We start from the raw sequence: 20,835 nt of genomic DNA, 5'->3' as shown, positions 1-20,835 counted from the left end.
AGGCGTGTGAAGTAAGGAAACTTGCCCAAGTTTTTGCCCTGCCGAGAATCGAGCCCAGGTCTCTCGCTTGCAAGATGAGTGCTCTAACCACTGAGCTACAGGACTCCACTGTTGTGGGTTCAAGTCTCACACCAGTACTCGGGGCAACTCTGAATGGGCAGCAATGCTGTCTATTCAAACTAAGGTCCTGTCTGTCTGTTCAGGAGGTTGCTAAGGATACCATCATATCTTCTTGATTAAATTCTATCAGCAATCTATTTCTGGAATTTCCACGTGTAAGTGGGATGCATGGAATTCTTGGTGAGAATACTCTTAAGCATAGTGATGGGTTTCGCGCATGTGTGTCCCAGCTGATTTCCCCCCTAAAAAAGCTTCCTTCACTTCATGTGTGTTTGTCCCCAAATACAATCGCTTCATTTGACAGTGATTACCTGTGAAGCACTTAACGATAATCATTACATTTGACATAAGTGCCTTTTACGTCAGGAAAATGTCTCAAAGCACTCCAAACGATTTACTGCATAATGTAGTAACTGTGTGTTCTATAGCAAACATGACAGCCAATTTTCACACAGTATGATGTGTAGATTAATTTTATCTGGAGGATTGTTGGCCAGGACATGGGAGAAACACCATTCTCTTTTGGAATAGTGACATGAGGCTTTGACTCGGGCAGCCTTCTGATTCTGAGGCGCGAGAGCTACCGACCGAGCCAGACTAACACTTACTAGATATCGAATAGAATGTGCACGGTGGGTGAGAACTGTCAATTTCACTCAATTATCGTACTGTGCGCTGGATGTTCATCTCTAGCTCACACTAGCTGGTTGAGTTATAAGCCCATCGGAAAAAGAGCAGCTAATGTGTCAGAACACCACAAGCTGGATGACTGACAGAGGAGCCTGCATTAATTGTCTCAGCAACTCGTAGGTGAATTATGAATATTAAAAAGAGCAACTCCGCAGAACAAACCCTATCTGTCTTCTGCACCGATTTACCTGCAGCTCATGTGTGGTATGAGCGGGTGGTACATTTCCCAGCATCAGGCACAATCTGCGCTGTAGACCTGCAAACCGGCCAGGTATAGGCACAGTAGATTGGCCGCAGAACAAGGGCGAAACATAAACATTTTTGATAGGCTGATCATGGCAGAGGTCAACACATAGAGAGGCTCACATTTAATAACCAGAGCTCCGTCTAGAGTTCTGGTCATCGTGTTATCAGGGCCGTGCAAGAGGCAGCGCAGAGGAGAGCAACTAGGATGATTTCCAGTGTTAGAGGAATGAGCTACGAGACAAGCTGGAGAATTTCAATCTTGAGAGAAGACCACTCAGAAGGGAGCTCATAAGCTATGTTACATTTTAATTAGCGTTGAAGAAGTAAACCAAGAACTTTAGGAATACTTTAGGATGAAGCACAACTAGAGAACTGGAGTACACTGATTTAGAGCTGCAAAGGGCAATATCAGGTGAATTTTTCGTTATCCAGAGGATAATTAAAGATGGGAACAAGTTAAAAGGAAGGATGGTTCAGACTGGGACCCTGGGACTCATTTAAAAAGCAGCTAGATGTTCCGATGGAAGGATTGGTACGGTGGGTGTTCTGGAGAGATAATAATAATAATCCTTGCATTCGATATGCGAGGTGAAGCACTTTATTGTGTCTTCAAGACGTCTCAAAGCGCTTCACAGAACACAATGTAAAGTGAATCGACTCTATATTTTGTGGACGAAATACGGCAGCCAATTGCCTGGAATAATTGGAAACATCTGTGTGTTTTTGGGGCGACATCTGCAGACGTGGAAACCATCGGCTAAAGGTTACTCTGGGCGGGAGGTATGTGTGTGTGTGCGGGGTGGAGGTAGGGGTTGGAGTGGAAAAGGGAAGGAGTGGGGCAAGGAGGGAGGCTGGCTACACAAGGAGAATGAGCAAGCAAATCAGACAGCGCAGAAACAGCAGGGAGCAGATCATTTCAGGCTCTGGCACACACTGTGCACAGCAAAACACAATCTATTTTGAAAGTTAATCAGATGCAGAATTTCATAAACATGCCACATGCAGGCGCCGATCAAACACTATTTGGTTGTTCAGCTCCTGGGTCTCAGGTACTGTTCATTCAGTTTCCTTACTCCACACGCCTGATAATAATCCCTCAAGAAAAAAAGCAAAAATAAATTGGTCACTTCAATCCACGACTGTTTGTGGGACGCAGCTGTGTGCAATTGGCTGCCGCTTTTCGCCCACAAATATACAGTCAATTCACTGTATAGTATATTCTGTGAAACACTTTAAGACGTCTAGAAGACAATCCAGTCCAGTGGACTGCATTGTCACAGGTACCGTCCTTTGGGTAGGACTTTTAAGCAGTTTTCCCCTGATGTAAATCTCCTACCATTATATGGCCAGCTATACAGAGAGGTGAAACTTGCTGTATAAGACTCACTGTTAGCATTAAGTACTCTGAGTTGCTTTGAAAGGATTATAGGGCTCCAAACTGATATGTGATGACAGGCGAGTGCTGGATGCAGAGTTCAACACTGACCCAAATACTGAGTGATAGGGTCTTTCAGGAAAGCCCTGCTCTGTGCTGCTAATGAACACTATGCTCTCACTACATGACGTGATACTCTGGAGCTCTTTTGCACTGCACAAAAATGTTCTAATTAAGGTACTACAGCCTGTTACCTCTGGAACCCCTTGCCTCTACCTGTCAACCTTGTCACCCCACACCACCCCCCGCCTCATTCCCACCATTCTACCTTGTTCCCCACCTCCCGTTATTTGTCTTTAATCCCACCTGAATCCTACTGCTTCTGCCATGCCTATTTTCACCTCCCCCCTTGCTCAGCATCCAACCCCACTGTCTGAAGCACTGAGTTATTGTTCTACACAAAGAGGGTCTACAGAAGTTTGGGCTGTTTCCATCATTTTTCTCCTCTGTTTGCATTGTTCGCTTCAGATTTGCTGAATTAGCTGCAGAGCACATCTCTGGGGAGGCCTGTGGGAAGCTGATTCTATTAAATGTGACCTGCATTACAAAGTACTTCTTTGCCAGTATCACCTTGATCTGTTAACTTGCTGTCATACTTCAGATGATAGTCAACAAATTAATATGCGTAGAATTACACAGAATCTACAGCCTGGGAACAGGCCTTTCAACGCAACTGTTTGTGCCAATGTATGTACTTCACACGCAGAAAAATAACACTCAATCCATGACTGTTTGTGGGACAATACTGTGCACAAAATGCAGTCAATTCACTTTACAGTATATACTGTGAAGCGCTTTGAGACATCTCGAAGATATGATAAGATGCTATATCAAGTGCAAGGATTATTATTATTATTTGGTACAGCAGTTTTAATGGTGGGGGATACCCCAAAGTGTTTCACGGGACATACTGTAAACTGTGGTGACTGTGTTGTGTGGGTGAATGCAGCAACCAATTTGCACACAGCAACGTCCCACAAACAGACATGATGTTAGTGATCAATTTTATTTGGGGATTCTTGGCCAGGACACCCTCCTCTTCGAATAGTGCCATGGGATCTTTAGGGTCCACCCAAACAGGCAGATGGGGCAAAGTTTGATGTCTCACTTGAAAGATGGCACCTCCGATAATGAAACATACCCTCAGCACTGCTTTGGAGTTTCAGTTTAGACTATATGAGTTCCAAGTCCTGATGTGGGGCTCGAACCCACAACCTTCTGACTCAGAGGCGAGAGTACTAGCAACTGAGCCAGGCTGACACACAAACCATATCATGCACTTTCATGTACCAGATTGTTTTAAATCTACAGAATAACAAAGCTGGATCTCATTTACCAATGTCAACATGAAACAGAATAAGAGATTACAGTGGATGCAACAGATATTCACCATCAATTTGAATAAAAGCAAAGCAAATTAATATCCCAGAGACGGGTTCATGAATATTTACTAAACAATCACCTTGAAATTGATTACTGGCGTAGCGGTCATTTGAATGAAATTCATCAAAGAGGACAGCTGGAACAAGATGCCAAGCTTTAGATTTATAAATCAGAATTTTTTTTTATAAAGATGTTTTGCGTGTGTTTTTTAAATGGAAACTGGTGTCCCTTTAAAAAACTTTTTTTTAAATGACTTTTTGTAAAAACGGTGGCGGTGAGAGTTATTTAGGGTGTAAATTAATATTTGCATTTTGAAGATGTCTTATCACATGTGCACTGGCATGAAGGAATTTTGCTATCAATCAGCAACATTGCCAGAATTGTGTTAGGGTACGTCAGTGAGAGGGGAAAGGTGAAATGAGTTAAAACTTTAAAATACACATCAAAGTCAGCAGTGCACAATGCACGTCTCCTGTAGCTAAATCCCTTAGCAATCAAGAGCATCGCAAATTGAAGTGGATGGGTAGATTCCCATCCATGTGGAGAAATGAAATGACAGGGAATTTGTCAGAGAAAGGGCTTGGATGGAGGGATTAATTTTGACTTACTTTTGAGAATCCAAAGCAGTGCTGGGAGAGCGCAAGTTTTCATCCTTTGGATGAGATGTTAAAACAAGGTCCAGTCTGCCTGTTCAGGTGGATGTTAAAGATCTCACGGCACTATTCGAAAAGAGAAGGGAGTTTCTCTCTCCCGGTGTCCTAGCTGACAATTCCCAATATATAATTGGTCATCCACTCCATGGCTGTTTGTGGGACTTTGCAATGCACAAATTGGCTGCCATATTCACCCACAAACTACATGCAGTCACACCATTTCACAGTATCCTGTGAAGCATTTTGAGATGTCTCGACGATATGATAATATGCTATATCAAATTCAAGGTTTATTATTCGTATAATTCCCATTGCATGCTTACATTGGTGAATTTCATAGAAAATTCTTATCTACAGAACAACAACAAGAAGATTACATTTGTATAGCGCCTTTCACGTTGGGAGGATGTCCCAAGGCACTGGACAGAGTACAGCATTTCAGACCTGAGCTGGGGTCAGGGGGTGTGGTGGGTGTGGTGGGAAGGAAGGAGAGGGAAAGGGGGATGTCTGATGGCATGGTCGAAAAGGAGGGTCTTGAGGCAGGACTTGAAGGAGGCTAACGAGGCGAGGTGGAGTGACTGAGGGATGGAATTCCAGAGGTTGGGGGTAGAGTGACAGAAGGCTCTCCCGCCAATGGTGGAGCGGGTGGGTCGGGGGATGTGGGGCAGGCCAGAGCCGGCTGAGCGGAGGGAGCGAGTTGGTAGGGGGTTAGGAGGTCACAGAGGTAGGGTGGGGCGAAGCCATGAAGGGCTTTGTATGTGAGGACCAGGATCTTGAACTGGATCCTCTGAAGGATAGGGAGCAAGTGGAGTCGGGCGAGAATGGGGGAGATAGGGTCACAAAAAAAAAGCTATGAAGTGAAGGATTAATTTAATTTGCAGGGGAATAGATAGCCACATAGTACCTTCTCTTTTCAAATTATTTTGCAGGATCTTAAATGTCCACATTCTGTTTGATATGTAATAAGACTTGCATTTGATATAGCGCTTTTCATCCAGATATCTTCTAGAAATCTCAAAGCGCTTCACAGAATATACTGAAAAGTGAATTGACTGTATATTTGTGGGCGAAACGCAGCAGCCAATTGCACACAGCAGTGTCCAACAAACAGTCATGGATTGCATGACAAAATTATTTTTTTTAGGAATTATTATCCCTGGAAAAGGGAACGGCCAATCGACTAACAGCCAAGTTCCTACTTACTGCTAGGGAAAACGGAAGCGTGTGGAGTACGGAAGCTTTCCGAATATTTCGCCCTGCCGGGAATTTAACCCGGCTCTCTCGCTTGTGAGGTGAGCTCCCTAACCACTGAGCTGCAGGACTCCACATTGATGATACATTAGTAGATTTAGAGTAACAAAGAATAATTCCCATCAATAATAAAAACAACCTGGATTTATATAGTGCCCTTTGCGTCTCAAGACCCCCCTGTCCGTCGCACCTTTGATCATCTTCCCACCTCCATCCCTCTTGCTCTTATCCCTCCTGATTCCAGCTCCAGTTTGGGTGCAAATGCTTCACTCGTGAAAGGTGCTACCCAAATCGCTGTTTGTTGTGGTTGTTTAGATGGAGCAGCCTCTTGGGCCAATTAACCCCCCGCTCCATAAAAAAACTTTCATTTTCTGCAAAGTCTTTTTTTTAAAAATTTTCTCTTATGTCCATAGCAATATTTTTCTTTCATCTCAAGCCAATTCTTATACATCTCTTACATAATACCTTGGATATTTTCTCGCCTTTTTTCTTTACTATTTCCTCAAAGAGTGCCGTCTCCAAGGGGACCTTACAGAGGCTTATAAGATTCTTGATGGGTTTGAGAAAGTAAACTCGAACATTACTTTCAGATAAGTCAAGAAAGCAGAACAAGAGGACTTGGGCTCAGAGTCGTGAACGGCAAATTCAGGACAGATATCAGGAAGTATTTCCGAGACCATGATGCTGGACACAGTTTGATGTTTCTTAAATGTTCAGACGTTTCCAACACACGCCTCGCTTGCCCACCTCCCCACCCCCAATTCACAACTCATTCCAAACTTGCCACCTACTTTCTCCCCATCGATTTCAAACTCCTCACCTGCACCTATAAATTTTCTTCACTTCCTGGTACCTTATCTTTTCTCTTCCACAACCTTCTGACTCAAAGGCGAGAGATGGACACATTGATAACATAGGTTGGGATTTTATGGGGACATTCCCCCTGCCTTTCCCCACCAACCACACACACACACACATACTCTCTTGCCCCCTTAACCACCCCATTATAACAGGGTTCCATTACATTTAACTCCATTAATCCTTGCATTTGATATATATATTCTCCCTCAAAGATACAGTCAATTCACTTTACAGTATATTCTGTGAAGCGCTTTGGGATGTCCTCCCGATGTGAAAAGCACTATATCAAATGCAAGGATTATTATTATTATTATTATTATTTTCACGTCGGGAGGACGTCCCAAAGCGCTTCACAGAACACACTGTAAAGTGAATTGATTGTATACTTGTGGGCGAACGTGGCAGCCAATTGCGCACAGCAGTGTCCCGCAAACAGTCGTAGATTGAAAATGACCAATTTATTATTGTTTTTGGTTTTGGAGGGATTATTATTAGGCTCTGTGTGGAGTAAGGAAACTTGCCCAATGTTTCGCCCTCTGCCTGGGATTGAACTCAGGTCTCTCACTTGCAAAGCGAGTGCTCTAACCACTGAGCTACAGGACTCCATTACATAATAATAATAAAATTAGTCACTCAATCCACGACTGTTTGTGGGCACTCAATTGGCTGCCGTGATGCGCCCACAAATTCACTTTACAGTATACTCTGTGAAGCGCTTTGATCGTACCTCTCACATCACCTCCACTTCATCTCCACAAACGGTTTCTCCTCTGGACCCCGTACTGTCTCATGCGGCATTCCTCAGGGCTCTGTCCTTGCTCCCCTCCTCTTCAACATCGCTCTGCCTTCCCCCACCTCCTCAACATCGCCCAGCTCTGCCACTGTCTCACACCGCAAGCCGCGAAACCCTCATACATGCTTTCATTACATCAAGATCCTGGTCCTCACCTTCAAAGCTCTCCGTGACCTTGCTGCCCCCTACCTCTGCGACCTTCTAACCACCTACCATCCTACTCGCCCCCTCCAATCAGCGGGCTCCGGCTTGCTTCACGTCCCCGCCTTGCTCGCCCCACCATTGTCGGGCGGGCATTCTGTCACTCTGCCCCCACCCTCTGGAACTCCATCCCACAGTCCCTCCATCTCACCCGCTCCCTTGCCACTTTAAGACCCATCTCAAGTCCCACCTCTTCGACCGTGCTTTCAATCACCCTTCTTCCCCCCCTGCCCTCCACCCTCCCCAATCCCAACCCCCAGCTTGGGTCCGAAACACTGACTGTCCAGGGCCTTGGGACGTCCGCCGACGTGAAAGGCGCTATACAAATGTAATTTTTTTGTTGTTGCTGTCTCGAAGCTGTGATATGAAATGCAAGGATTATTATTATTATCATTCTTGATCACACACTGTCTTTGGGCCGGCAAGGAAGGGATTTACTCGCAGGAAACAAAATGCCAATAAACAATTTTCTGCTGAACTTGAGTGTGGCTCATTTTGTACCAGAGATGCCTTGGCTCACACAGTAATGCTCGTCGCTGAGTCGTGCAGAGACAATGCCATCTCCTGCATGTTCCTAAGAGCACAAACCTGTTATTTTGTTTAATGTAAGCTACCTCCTGTGCCTCGTGGATAGTACATATTTCCATTTGAAGACAACGAAAAGAATTGTCTTGACTTTAATTCGTTTTTACATTTCAGACCGGCTCAGTTGATTTATTTCTCTGGTCAGCCAGGTGTCTGACAATGCAGAAACCCATCCCTATTGCTTAAGAGTATCCAAACCAGATGCTTGTCCCACATAAGTTTATACTTGTGAAGACCGTACCATTGAGGAAAATAAATAAAACATTCACTGCGTTCTCTCCTTTATTCTCCTGCCTTTCTCTCATAGGCAAAAACTCCCAACTGTACTTTTAACCTCATGAATGGGTACAACTTGAATTTAGATAGTGTTCAAGCAGCGTCTCAGAGCGCTATTGTTTGCTGCTGAGCTGGGAAGAAAGTAGAGGTGACCGTAGGCACATCAGAGAGGGGAATGTTCAAGTGTGATTTGAAGACGGGCAAAGAGGCGGCAAGGCGGAGAGATAGGGAGTCGTGGCTGAAAGCTGCTATAATGCTGCAGCTTTTGAGAAGGATTACAGCTTTTCGCTTCAGAATTGAGGCGAGAGAACCTGATAGAGGCATTCAAGATTATAAAAGGATTCTATAAGGTGGACTTTGATGGTTCGTTTTCACTTGTCAGTGAGTCCAAAAGAAGACATAGGTGTTGGCAGGTCTCAGGAAGAACTTCTTCACACAGAGGGTGGTAAGAATCTGGAATCCACTGCCAGAAACAAATACGCATCATGGGGACTTGATGCATATATGAGGGAGAAGGGATATATGAGAAGGGAATAGGAAGGGTGGGGACTCATGTGGACTACTTGAGCCGAATGGCCTGTTTCACTGCTTATGTAACTCTATGTCCCTGAAAATCCACACCTTTATGCTTTAGCTCTCAATTGATAATGAATGTTATTTGGATTTTTTTTGGTTGTGGTGTGGGACAGGAGTTGGACATGTGTTAGACACATGTGGAAAACCATCGCCAAGCTTAGGGGTCTCCAAACTAAAACTGTGCTTGCCTGTAAACAGTCACACTACAGTAATTCGAATTCAAGATCCTCACCCTCACCTATAAGGCCATTCACGGCCTTGCTCCCTCCTACCTCTCTGACCTACTATCCCCCTACCTACCTGCCCGTACCCTCTGTACCTCTGGCTCTGGTCTGCTCCACATCCCCCGCCCCAACCGGCCTACCATCGGTGGCCGGGCCTTCAGCCTCTCAGCCCCGAGGCTCTGGAACTCCATCCCCCAGTGCCTTCTCCGCCTCCTCCCTTTCCTCCTTCAAAGCCGGTTTCAAGACTTTTCTCTTCAACCATGCCTTCAGCTCCCCTCTCGACTCTCTACCCCCTCCTCGCTCCCTCCTTTCCCTCCCCCTGACCATTTCCCCCTCCTCGCTCCCTCCCTTCCCTCCCCTCACCCTGACCATTTCCCCCCTGCTCGGGTCCTGACCCAACTGTCCAGCATCTTGGGACGTCCTCCCGATGTGAAAGGCGCTGTATAAATGGAATCTTGTTGCTGTTGTAAAACCTGTGATACATGTTGAAGCAACGTGATATGGCTTGATAATAAATGCAAAGATTATCACTATTACTGAAGAGTTCCACATGTGTCTGGCTTCCAGTTTCTCTGCCCTTTACCAATCTCCCTGTAGTTATGATGATGATTTATTATTATTATCACCACTGCTCCTGACATATAGCATTCCATATCCTAACTGATTTCTGAATGAGAAAAATTCTCCTACCTCCTCATTTGCTCGTTTGCTAACTTTCTGAAATTGATGCCCTCTGGTCACTAATATGTGGAAATAATTTCTTCCTATTAACACTATCAACAGGTTGGTGACATGACTGTTGAGAGCCAAGGGTTGGGGACTTCAGAGTATGTGTTGACTACTGCTGGAGTTGGACCAACTAAAACTGCACAGCTTCCCACCGAGAGAACTGAGTGACAAGAACAAGCTAAAAACAACTGTGATTGAATGTCGGTGAACTTCCTGCATAAATTAAGTTGCCAGATCATCGCGTTAGAATAAGGATATCTGGAAAGGCCAACAAACTATAAAGGATTGAGATTGGATTTTAATTTCTGGTCGCTAATTAAAATTGGAAAGGGAGAAAGAACGGCTGATGCTCAGCGTTCTGAATAATTGTTGTGCAATTAGGTTATTTACCGCTGATGAAAAATAAAGGAAAATGACAAGGATAGGAGAGGGGGCTTAATATAACACTCACACCACACATACAGAGTTATTATGACAATCCAAAACAATGGTTGAAGTAGAATCCATTACAACATTGATTTGCATTTAAGTAGCACCATTTATGCAGGCAGGGCTGTGCTATACTACAGAGTTATAGTCTCAGAGAGTCTCACCAACAAACAACAATTCAAAAATCTTTTTAAAAAAATAATAATTTGGTCACTCGATCCATGACGGTTTGTGGGACACTGCTGTACGCAATTGGCTGCTGTGTTTCGCCCACAAAATATAGTCAATTTGCTTTACAATGTATTCTGTGAAGCACTTTGAAATATCTCGATAATGTGGTAAGACGTTATATCAAATGCAAGGATTATTACTATTAACACTTTACATTTAGCGCCTTTCAGGGAGGACACCTTAAAGTGTTTAAACAGCTAGCTGCCGGGGGTTGGGAGTGGGTAGGAGCTGACTGAACGTGCGGGAGAAAAGAACTTTTGAAAGGTAATTAGGTAAATCGCCCTCTGGTTCCATCTCAATCTGCCCCATCCACTGATGGACAAGCTTTCAGCCACCCTACCCCTGTTCTTCCCAACTCGATTCAGAAAAGCTTCTTCACACTCTCCACCCCCCCGCGCCTGCAAATCATGCCTGAAGATCTATATTTTTGACCAGTCTTTCAGTGAGCTTTTTCGCTGCCTCTCCCCATTCTCTCTGCATTCCACGCACCCAGCTCGGACTCCCAGTCAACTGTGTGAATCGTTTTGAGACGTCCTTAATGTAAATTGTAATCACATGAAAAAGAGCTACCAGAGGTCCACAGTCTTTTACATTGTTCTCAATAAAAACTAAAGTTTCATCTCTCGCAAATGTAATATTTTCATTGCTGTGCACAAACTGGCTGCGACATTTGCTCACAAAATACACATTCAAATGTATTGCTTGAGATGCACTGTATTGTCGGAGATGCCTTCCTTCGGATGAGAGGTCCCGTCTATTTGAAAAGAGAAGGGAGTTTCGTCTGGTGTCATGGCCAACAAATTCCCCATATAAAATTGGACATGTCACTTTCTTGCTTTTGTGGGTCATTGCTGTGCGCAAATTGGCTATTGTGTGTGTATGCTTTAGATTGCTAGGCAATTGGCTGCCGCATTTCGCCCACAAAATACAGTCAATTCACTTTAAGGTATATCTTTGAGTCGTCTCAAAGACGTAATAAGGCGCTATATCAAATGCAAGGATTATTATTATTATTATGTTCACCTACAAACACAAACACAGAAACACTCCACTTTGCAGTATATCCTGTGAAGCGTTTGGAGATGAGGTGAAAGGCGCTATATCAAACATTAGGTTTTTTAAACAATAATGTACAGTATATTCTGTGCTTTGAGAAGTCTCAATAACATGATAAGGCACTATATCAAATCAAGGAATATAATTATTATTACCATCATCATTATATTGTTTTTCGAGCAACCACATTAGAGTGGCCAACAATTCAATATTGCAGTTAATAGCCAACACAAATACAATAAAAATTGAATCACTTAAGCCATCACCAATCTCAGTTATCGGCACAAGAATGTGAAATTAATCAAGATAGGCAAGGAAGGGGGCAGTGCTGAACTTCTGAAAGACCACAATTGTCAGCTATATAACTGATAGCTCAGCTTGACTAAGTCGGTATCAATCTCACCACTGCTTCAGAAGGTTATGGATTCAAGCCTTCCGTCACGACTTGGAATCACATAGTCTAAGCTGAAACTCCAATGCAGTCCTGGAGCAATGGGGGTGGGGTGGGGGAATTTGCATTGTCAGAGATACTATCGTTCGAATGAAATGTAAAATTAAAGTCACTTCTGCCTTTCAGGTGGACATTAAAGATCCCATGGCACTATTCGAAAAGAAGTGGGGTTTCTCCCAGTATCTTGGCTAACAATCTCCCCACCACCCCCACAAATAAAATTGGTTACTCATTTCATGGCTGTTTGAGGGACATTGATGGGCGCAATTTCACTGCCACATTTCGCCCACCAAATAGTTATGTAATTCCCTCTTGAAGAGCTTTGAGACATCCTTCTGACGTGATAAGGCGATATACCAAATCTAAGGATATTATTATCATTGTAATATAAAAGTTACATAAAGCATATAGAGCATTCAGTAAGATAGTTTTCTTTCCAATGCTTACCATGAGGACAGATGCAGTCAAAACCATCAATCAGGTCAACGCAAGTCCCTCCATGTGAGCAAGGTGTGGAGAAGCACTCATCTATGTTCACAGAGCAGGTTCTTCCTGTTGTGTGGAAGAAAAACAAGAAACATCAAGATCCTTTCACCATGGATCCTTTTTGCAATGATTTGAGTCATCGGATACATGGTGACTATAACCAGGCAATTGGCTGCCGTGTTTCACCCACAAAATACACAGTCAATTCACTTTACAGTATATTCTGTGAAGCATTCTGAGACGTCTAGAAGATGTAATAAGGCACTGTTCCAAATGCAAGAATATTTATTATTATTATGGCTTGAAAGAGGGGAAGGGAATCAGAACGTTGCTGATCCACATTATGGCTCTGAACTCGCAATCTAGGCTGACGCTTGAATACATTGCTGGGGGAGTACTGAATATCTTTCAGATGCCTTTCAGTTGAGGCATTAAACTGAAGTGCTTTTAGTCCAGGTTGATACTTTAATGTAAAACCTGGGGAGTCCTGCATTGTTTGAAGTGAAGTGCACTATATAAATACAACTTGTTTTGTTGTAAAAGAAGCAGCACAGAACACAATGGGCTAAAAGGCCTTGTAAATGTCTATCATTCCATCTTTCTATGTGTGTCAGTAACAAAGCTGTAGATTATTAATAGGATTGCACAAACCAGAGAAGAACATCACAGCCTGTTGATAGGCTCCAAAGTAATAATAATACTTGCATTTGATATAGCGCTTTTCACGTCGGGAGGACGTCCCAAAGCGCTTCACAGAACACACTGTACGGTGAATTGACTGTATATTTGTGGGCGAACGCGGCAGCCAATTCCAACCAGCAATGTCCCACAAACAGTCGTAGATTGAAAATGACCATTTTATTATTGTTTTTTTTTGGTTTTGGAGGGATTATTATTAGGCTCTGTGTGGAGTAAGGAAACTTGCCCAAGGTTTCGCCCTCTGTCGGGAATTGAACTCAGGTCTCTCGCTTGCAAAGCGAGTGCTCTAACCACTGAGCTACAGGACTCTCACAAATTGATTGATTGTGTAAAAGTACACAATCAATCCAGCACTATTTGATCAATAATATCCTCTAAGCTTAGTATATATTGCCAAACAAATGTTAAAGTTCCTTCAACAGATTGGGTTCCAATTTGATTTGAAATTTGCTGATGCAATCTCTCCATTGCACTCTCTGGACAGTCTCCACGCTCTACACATTCACTACGCTGTGTGTGTAAAGGATTGAAGGAAAATCTGCCTATTCAGCCTCCCTCTTCAGAGCTTGACTCAGTGTCCAGGTGGCAGAGTGCCTGGAGTTTCAATGATTTACCTGAGACGGTGAAGGAAAGCTAAAGCAGAGCAGTGGCAGCAGTTTGAGCTGGAGATCAATGAGGATGAACTTCTTGGTAAGAAAACCATGCGGTAAAAATTTGCGATGTTTCGCAAGACATTCCTTGTGTTAATTAACCTAAAGTGGCTGTTTATGGGACAATGCTGTGTGCAAATTGGCTGTCGCATTTTCTTGCTGTGACTAGCTGTGCGTTTGTAGAAGACCCTGACAGCCAATTTGTGCTTAGCAACATCTCACCGTGACCTGAATGATACAATACTAAATTAGATCCGTATAGCACCTTTCACGTCGGGAGGATGTCCCAAGGTGCTGGACAGTCAGGGATTTGGACCCAAGCGGGTGGTGGAGGGGTGTTGGGGGGGAGAGTCAATATTATCTGGGGAATTGCTGACCAGGACACCGGGAGAAACTCTTCTCTTATTAAATAGAGCTGTGGGATCCTTAACGTCAACCTCAACAGGTAGACCTGTCTCGGTTTAACGTCTCATCAGAAGGATGGCACCTCCATCAATTTAGCGCTTACTCCAACATTGTAATAGCGTATCAGCTTAGATGGTGAGCTCAAAGTCCCGACGTGGGGCTTTTACGCACAACTTTTTGACTCAAAGATGACAGTGCTACCATCTAAGCCAGGCTGAAACATTTTGCAGACAATTCAAACCCAACAGATGGGTTGTGTTTAGTACTGCAACAACAAATTGTAGTTATTTAGCCCCTTTCACATCAGAAGAACGTCCCAAGGTGCTGGATGTCAGTCCATCTGATACTAGTTGGGAATGATGCTAAATGTAAAACACAAACAGATACAACATATAATACAGTAAGCCAGAGGCCTAAGAGTTAAGTTTTCAAACTAGATGTTTACAATTCTTTGCAACCAGTATCAGTTGCTTCGTACCTTAGTCCTATATAGAGATTATCACATCTCTGCAGCTTTCGGTTCATTTCAATGGAACTTCTCCTAATTGTAAAGCTTTATTATGTAAGTGTGAGAGGCAGTGGGTGGGATAAACCCTCTCGTCACAGAATTCTGCATATTAAGGCTATAAGACGCTTTGTTAACTCATCACTGAAGTCTTCTACCCACACCTGTAACTCTTCCTCTGCCAGAATCACACAGGAGCGAGAATACTGTATTCATACATCTCCGAAATATACTCTTCGGCTTAAATAATCGTTCTAAAAGTGGCAGCACTTAGAAAGTTTAAACAACTTGAAGTGCCTCACTGTAATTACTGTAACCACTTCCAGCTCTGGTTCAAACCCTTGACTATCCGGCACCTTGGGACGCCCTCCCAATGTGAAACAACACTTTTACAAATGTAATATGTTGTTCTTGTTAAGTTTAATGACTGTGTATTTCCAGGCAAATGTTGGAGCAATTTTGCACACAGCAACATCCCCACAAATAGCTAGAAGTGAATGATTTTTATCTGAGGGATTATAGGCTAACATACTGGAAGAAGCGCTCTTCTCCTGATTGTGTGCCCTTCCAGCTTTGTGAAATGCTTTGAGGATCCTCCCAACTTGACGAGAGCAATATAATTGTGACTTTTGCCAACAAACTACACAGTCAATCCACTTTACAGTATATTCTGTGAAGCGCTTTGATACGTCTCAACGACGTAATCAGGCGCTGTATCAAATCGTAGAATCATAGAATTATACATCACAGGAGGAGGACATTCAGCCTATCGCATCTGTGCTGGCTCTTTGAAAAGAGCTATCAAAACCAATCCCACTCCCTCCCTCTCCTTTCATAGTTTGGCAAACTTGTCCTCCCGAAATAATTATCTACTTTTCTCTTAAAAGTTGTTATCGAATTGACATTTCAGGCAATGCATTCCAGATCCGAACAACTCACTGAGTGAAAAAATTTCCCCTCACCTGTTTCTTTTAACAACTATTTTAAATCAGTATCCTCGGATTAACGCACCAATGGAAATTGCTTCTCCTTGTTCACCCTATTGAATTCCCTCATAATTTTGAAAACTGCTATTAAGTCTCTTCTTATCCTTCTCTGCTCCAATGCGAATAATCCCAGCTTCTCTAACCTCTCCTGATAATTGAAATCCCTCATTCCTAATACCATCTCCTTTGCACCCTCTCCAATGTCTTGACATCCTTCCTAAAGTGTGGTGCCCAGGACTGAACCCAATACTCTAGCTAAGACCTAACCAGTGTTTTATAAAGGTTCATCATAACTTCCTGACTTCTGTATTCTATCCCCTATTTATAAAACCTAGTATCCCATATGCTTTTTTTAACATATGTTAACTGTCCTGGCATCTTCAAAGATTTACTTATATGGACCCCCAGGTCTCTCAGTTCCTTCACCCCCTTTAAGAATGCACCATCAGCTTATATTGCCTCTCCTCATTCTTCCTCCCAAAATTCATCACTTTGCATTTATCCACATTAAACTTCATCTGCCACGTGTCGGCGCATTTTACCAGTCTGTCTATGTCTTCTCACAGTCTGCTACTATACTCTTCACTGTTTACTACTTTTCGTAGCTTAGTATCATCTGCAAACTTGGAAATTGTACTCCCTATACCCAAGTCCAGGTCATTTATATGGAACAAAAACAGCAGTGGTCCCAATACTGACCCCTGGGGGACACCACTGCACACTTCCCTCCAGTCAGAAAAGCAACTATTCACCAACACGCTCTGCTTCTGTCTACCAGCCAGTTCTGTATCCATGCTGAAACTGTTCCTTTATCAAGCACCTTTTGAAAATCCATATAAACTACATCAATTACACTACCTTCATCCATCCTCTCCGTTACTTCATCAAAAAACTCTATCAGGTTTGTTAGACATCATTTACCTTTAACAAATCCATGTTGACCGTCCTTTATTAACCCATATTTTTCTAAGTGAAAATGTATTTTGTCACGGATTATAGTCTCTAGAAGTTTCCCCACTATTGACGTTAGGCTGACTGGCCTGTAGTTCCTGGGTTTATCCTTCTGCCCCTTTTTGTACAGGGGAGTACAAGTAATGCAGGTATTATTAATATTATAAATTGTATTGTACATTCTCCTGCTGAACATGGGTTCTTTTACATCCGCCAGAATTTACAGATGAGAGATTGGTTTAACGTCTCATTCAAAGAATAACATCTCCAACAATGCAACGCTCCCCAATACTAAACCTGAGTACCAGCATAGATTGTGAGCTCAAAATTTTCTCCATGAAGATGATTTGAGCCAAGCTGGTCCTCAGATTCAAACAGTTTGACGAAAAGATGTATTAATGCTAACTTTTTTCCCATTTTGGATAGTCTGAGGAATGAAAGAATGTACCTGACTGAAAGATTTATACTCTCAATGGATTCCTTCACCAAATAGCTATGTAATGCCCTCTTGAAAGTTGTCAGACACAATCTATTATGACTGCCTTCCTTGCAGTCAGTCTATTACACACATTCACTGCTCTCAGTGTAAAGTATCAATAATAATCCTTACATTTAATATAGCCTCTCAGGTCTCTGCTGTAGACCCTTCTTTTCGACCACACCTTTCTTCACCTTCCTCCCCCTCCCCCTGGCTCGGTCCCGGGATCCGTTTGCTGTGTAGCGCTCTTAGATGCTGTCCGGCATGGAGGGCGCTATATAAATCCAAGTTGTTGTTGTTGTATATCAGGAGGACATCTCAAAGCATGCTTCACAGAATATATTGTAAAGTGCAGTGATTACACACAGTAAACTCCTAATAATTTGGCCCTGGGTGAACTTGTTACTACCACTTAAGTCATTGTGCTATCAATGTCTCATCTGCATTTATTTATATATTTATACAATGCCTGACTAGCTACTCTGAATAAGTCATAAATGAGACCTTTTCCCTTGGAGTAACGAGTTATCAGAAGTGGAGTCCTGTAACGCATTGGTTAGAGAACTTGCCTCCCAAGCAAGAAGACCTGGGTTCGATTCCCAGGTGGAGTGAAACATTAGACAAGCTTCCTTAGTCCACACACCTCTGTTATCTAGCAATTTACTGTATTTTATTGTATTTGTGGCCCCATACAAAAGGCAATTTGCACATAGCAACGTCAGAGTGACAGCCCTGAATTGAATGACCAATTTCATTTGGGATATTTATGGTGAAGATAATGGAAGAAACTCCCTTCTCTACTCGGCCAGTGCAATGGGATCTTTATGTCCACGTTAACAGATATAGACAGGACCTTGGTTTAACATCTCATTCGAATGACAACACCTCCGACAATGCAATACCCACCCCCCACCACCCAAAACACTAAATCCCAAGTCCTGATGTGGGGCTTGAACCCATAACCTGCTGATTCAGAGGTGAGAGTGCTACCAACTGAGTTAGGCTGACAGCCAATTAATTAAGTTACTAAATCCGTTCACATAGAATTGTTGTCAGTGTCCCTTGTTCTCGAGCTTTAATAAATAAACCAATCCCCCAGATAAAATTGATCATTCACTCCATGGCTGTTTGTGGGACATTGCTGTGAAAAATTGCTGGCCCCTTTGCCCATAAAACACAGTCACAACACTTTACAATATGTCCTGTGAAGCCCTTTGGTTTGTCCTCCTGACATGAAAGGCGCTGTACCAAATGTACGGATTATGATCAGTATTACTTTGCAAGCACTTTCAACTGAACTAAGTACAGATTCGCTGAACTGACAGCGTGGCCACAGTGCACAGCACATCTTAAGAAATGGAAAGAGTGTGATGCCCTAATGCTGAGGTAGGTTTATTGGGCGCATTAAATGTAAGGCTTATCATTATATTCTGCCAGATCTTTTTCTCCAAGGACTAAATGTAAATTTTACTCTCTTTCAAAATAAAATAGATATTTTTTCCGTGTAATTTCACATCTGGGATAAAATGACACAGTAACTTCTAATAGAATATTGATTGCATGAGTCACATTGGTTTGAGATAGTTTACACAGTGCAAGGACGTGACATGACATACTGCAATTTGTTGCAGTGAGCTGTAATGCCATAAACATCTGTAATGTGAAAATGACTCACTAAAGTATATTGATTAGGGGTGAAGGCAGATCAAAAGGAAAGTCAGATCCTGTCTGATAAAATTGTGAAACAACCCGTGGTAAAATCTTCATGTCATCATGTGGAACATGTATGATTAAGGCTCGCATCTCCTTCAAAACAACACAATAATATAGTCATTGGTGAACTGTCATTTCCAGGGCAAAATAAAAAGATTTGCTTGAATTGATCACTGCGGCACAAATCAGTCTGTCAATCTGACATCTTCGAGACTTCTCAAAATTGGGGTGGGGAGAAGGGAGTTCCAGATGTAAGATCTGAAGGCTCAGCCACTGATGGTGGCTCATAGAAAGTGGGGCACATGCAGGTATTCTGAGTTAGTTGAGCAGAGGAGTTGGGATGGAGAGATAAGATGGTCCCAGGGATGGATAGATTTGTAGGCGAGGATCTTGAAAATCAATCCACTTGGAGACAGGGGAGCTTGGTGAATGCCTGGAGTGAGGAGATGATGTTAATTTGTGAATAGAGCAATGAGAATAGAGACCAACAAGGAATTAGTATAATCAAAGACCCCACAAATTATTATTATTATTATAACTGTGAAGTTTCTTGCTGCCATCTGAAATGTCACTGTATCCGTCTAAAATTGCTCTTGGCTTCATTTTTTTCACAGATCTTCCAACATTAATCATTGCAAAACCTGTTTCACTACATTTTTCCCTTCAAAAATTGCCCACCAAAACACTATTAGGCAGATCGAGAAAAGTACTATTGAAGGTTTGAAAGCAGCTCATTTGGGACTTTGGCAACTGGATCGAATCCTGCAAGTTCTTCATTCCATGCTCTCTACATCTAATCTGTAGCAAAATAAAACTAGTCTCTTCTAATCTTTCAAGTGTTGCATAAGGCAGTTGATTCTGCACATGTGTCCCATGATCACAATTTAAGGCAAGTTATATGGGTACAGTCTTTCACACTGAATCCTCATCATCTTTTCTCCAGTGAGTTCCCGATTCAGACGCCAAATTGTGAGAATTTGTGGGTTTACTCTCTATGCCTTTTCCCTTGAGCCAATCTGGATCAAATTACAACAACAACAACTTGCATTTATATAGTGCCCTTCAAGCTGGAAGTCATCTCAGAGTGCTTAACAGTGGATAAGCCAGATGCCTGGAGTACATACAACAACAACAACAACAACAAGATTCCATTTATAAAGCGCCTTTCACGTCAGGAGGACGTCCCAAGGCGCTGCACAGTTGGGTCATGACCCGAGCAGGGGGGAAATGGTCAGGGTGAGGGGAGGGAAGGGAGTGAGCGAGGAGGGGGGAAATGGTCAGGGTGAGGGGAGGGAAGGGAGGGAGCGAGGAGGGGGAAGAGAGTCGAGAGGGGAGCTGAAGGCACGGTCAAAGAGAAAGGTTTTGAGACCGGCCTTGAAGGAGGAAAGGGAGGAGGCGGCGAAGGCACTGGGGGATGGAGTTCCAGAGCCTGGGGGCTGAGAGGCTGAAGGCCCGACCACCGATGGTAGGGCAGTTGGGGCGGGGGACGTGGAGCAGACCGGAGCCAGAGGAACGGAGGGTACGGGCAGGTAGGTAGGGGGATAGTAGGTTGGAGAGGTAGGAGGGAGCAAGGCCGTGAATGGCCTTGTAGGTGAGGATGAGGATCTTGAAATCAATCCTCTGGGGGATGGGGAGCCAGTGGAGGTGAGCGAGGGTGGGAGTGATGTGGTCCCGAAGCCTGGTGCGGGACAGTACACGAGCTGCAGAGTTCTGAATGACCTGCAGCTTGTGGAGGGAGGTGCCGGGAAGGCCGGCGAGGAGAGAGTTCCCAT

The 20,835-nt window shown here is 43.3% G+C and overlaps 1 protein-coding gene across 1 annotated transcript in view; it reads right to left on the bottom strand.

The window, feature by feature from the left end:
* eys (eyes shut homolog) overlaps positions 1-20,835 on the bottom strand; it is a 528,873-nt gene that overhangs the window by 407,943 nt on the left and 100,095 nt on the right. The window contains exon 11 of the mRNA XM_042332751.1: positions 12,638-12,742. Within this exon, the coding sequence (XP_042188685.1) occupies positions 12,638-12,742 (105 nt within the window). The remainder of the gene's footprint in view (positions 1-12,637; positions 12,743-20,835) is intronic.

The sequence above is a fragment of the Callorhinchus milii genome, unplaced genomic scaffold, assembly GCF_018977255.1.
Source record: "Callorhinchus milii isolate IMCB2004 unplaced genomic scaffold, IMCB_Cmil_1.0 Scaffold3, whole genome shotgun sequence".
NCBI classification, from domain to species: domain Eukaryota; kingdom Metazoa; phylum Chordata; class Chondrichthyes; order Chimaeriformes; family Callorhinchidae; genus Callorhinchus; species Callorhinchus milii.
The sequence above is the reverse complement of the archived record's forward strand: the minus strand, read 5'-3'. Positions and strand labels throughout refer to the sequence as shown.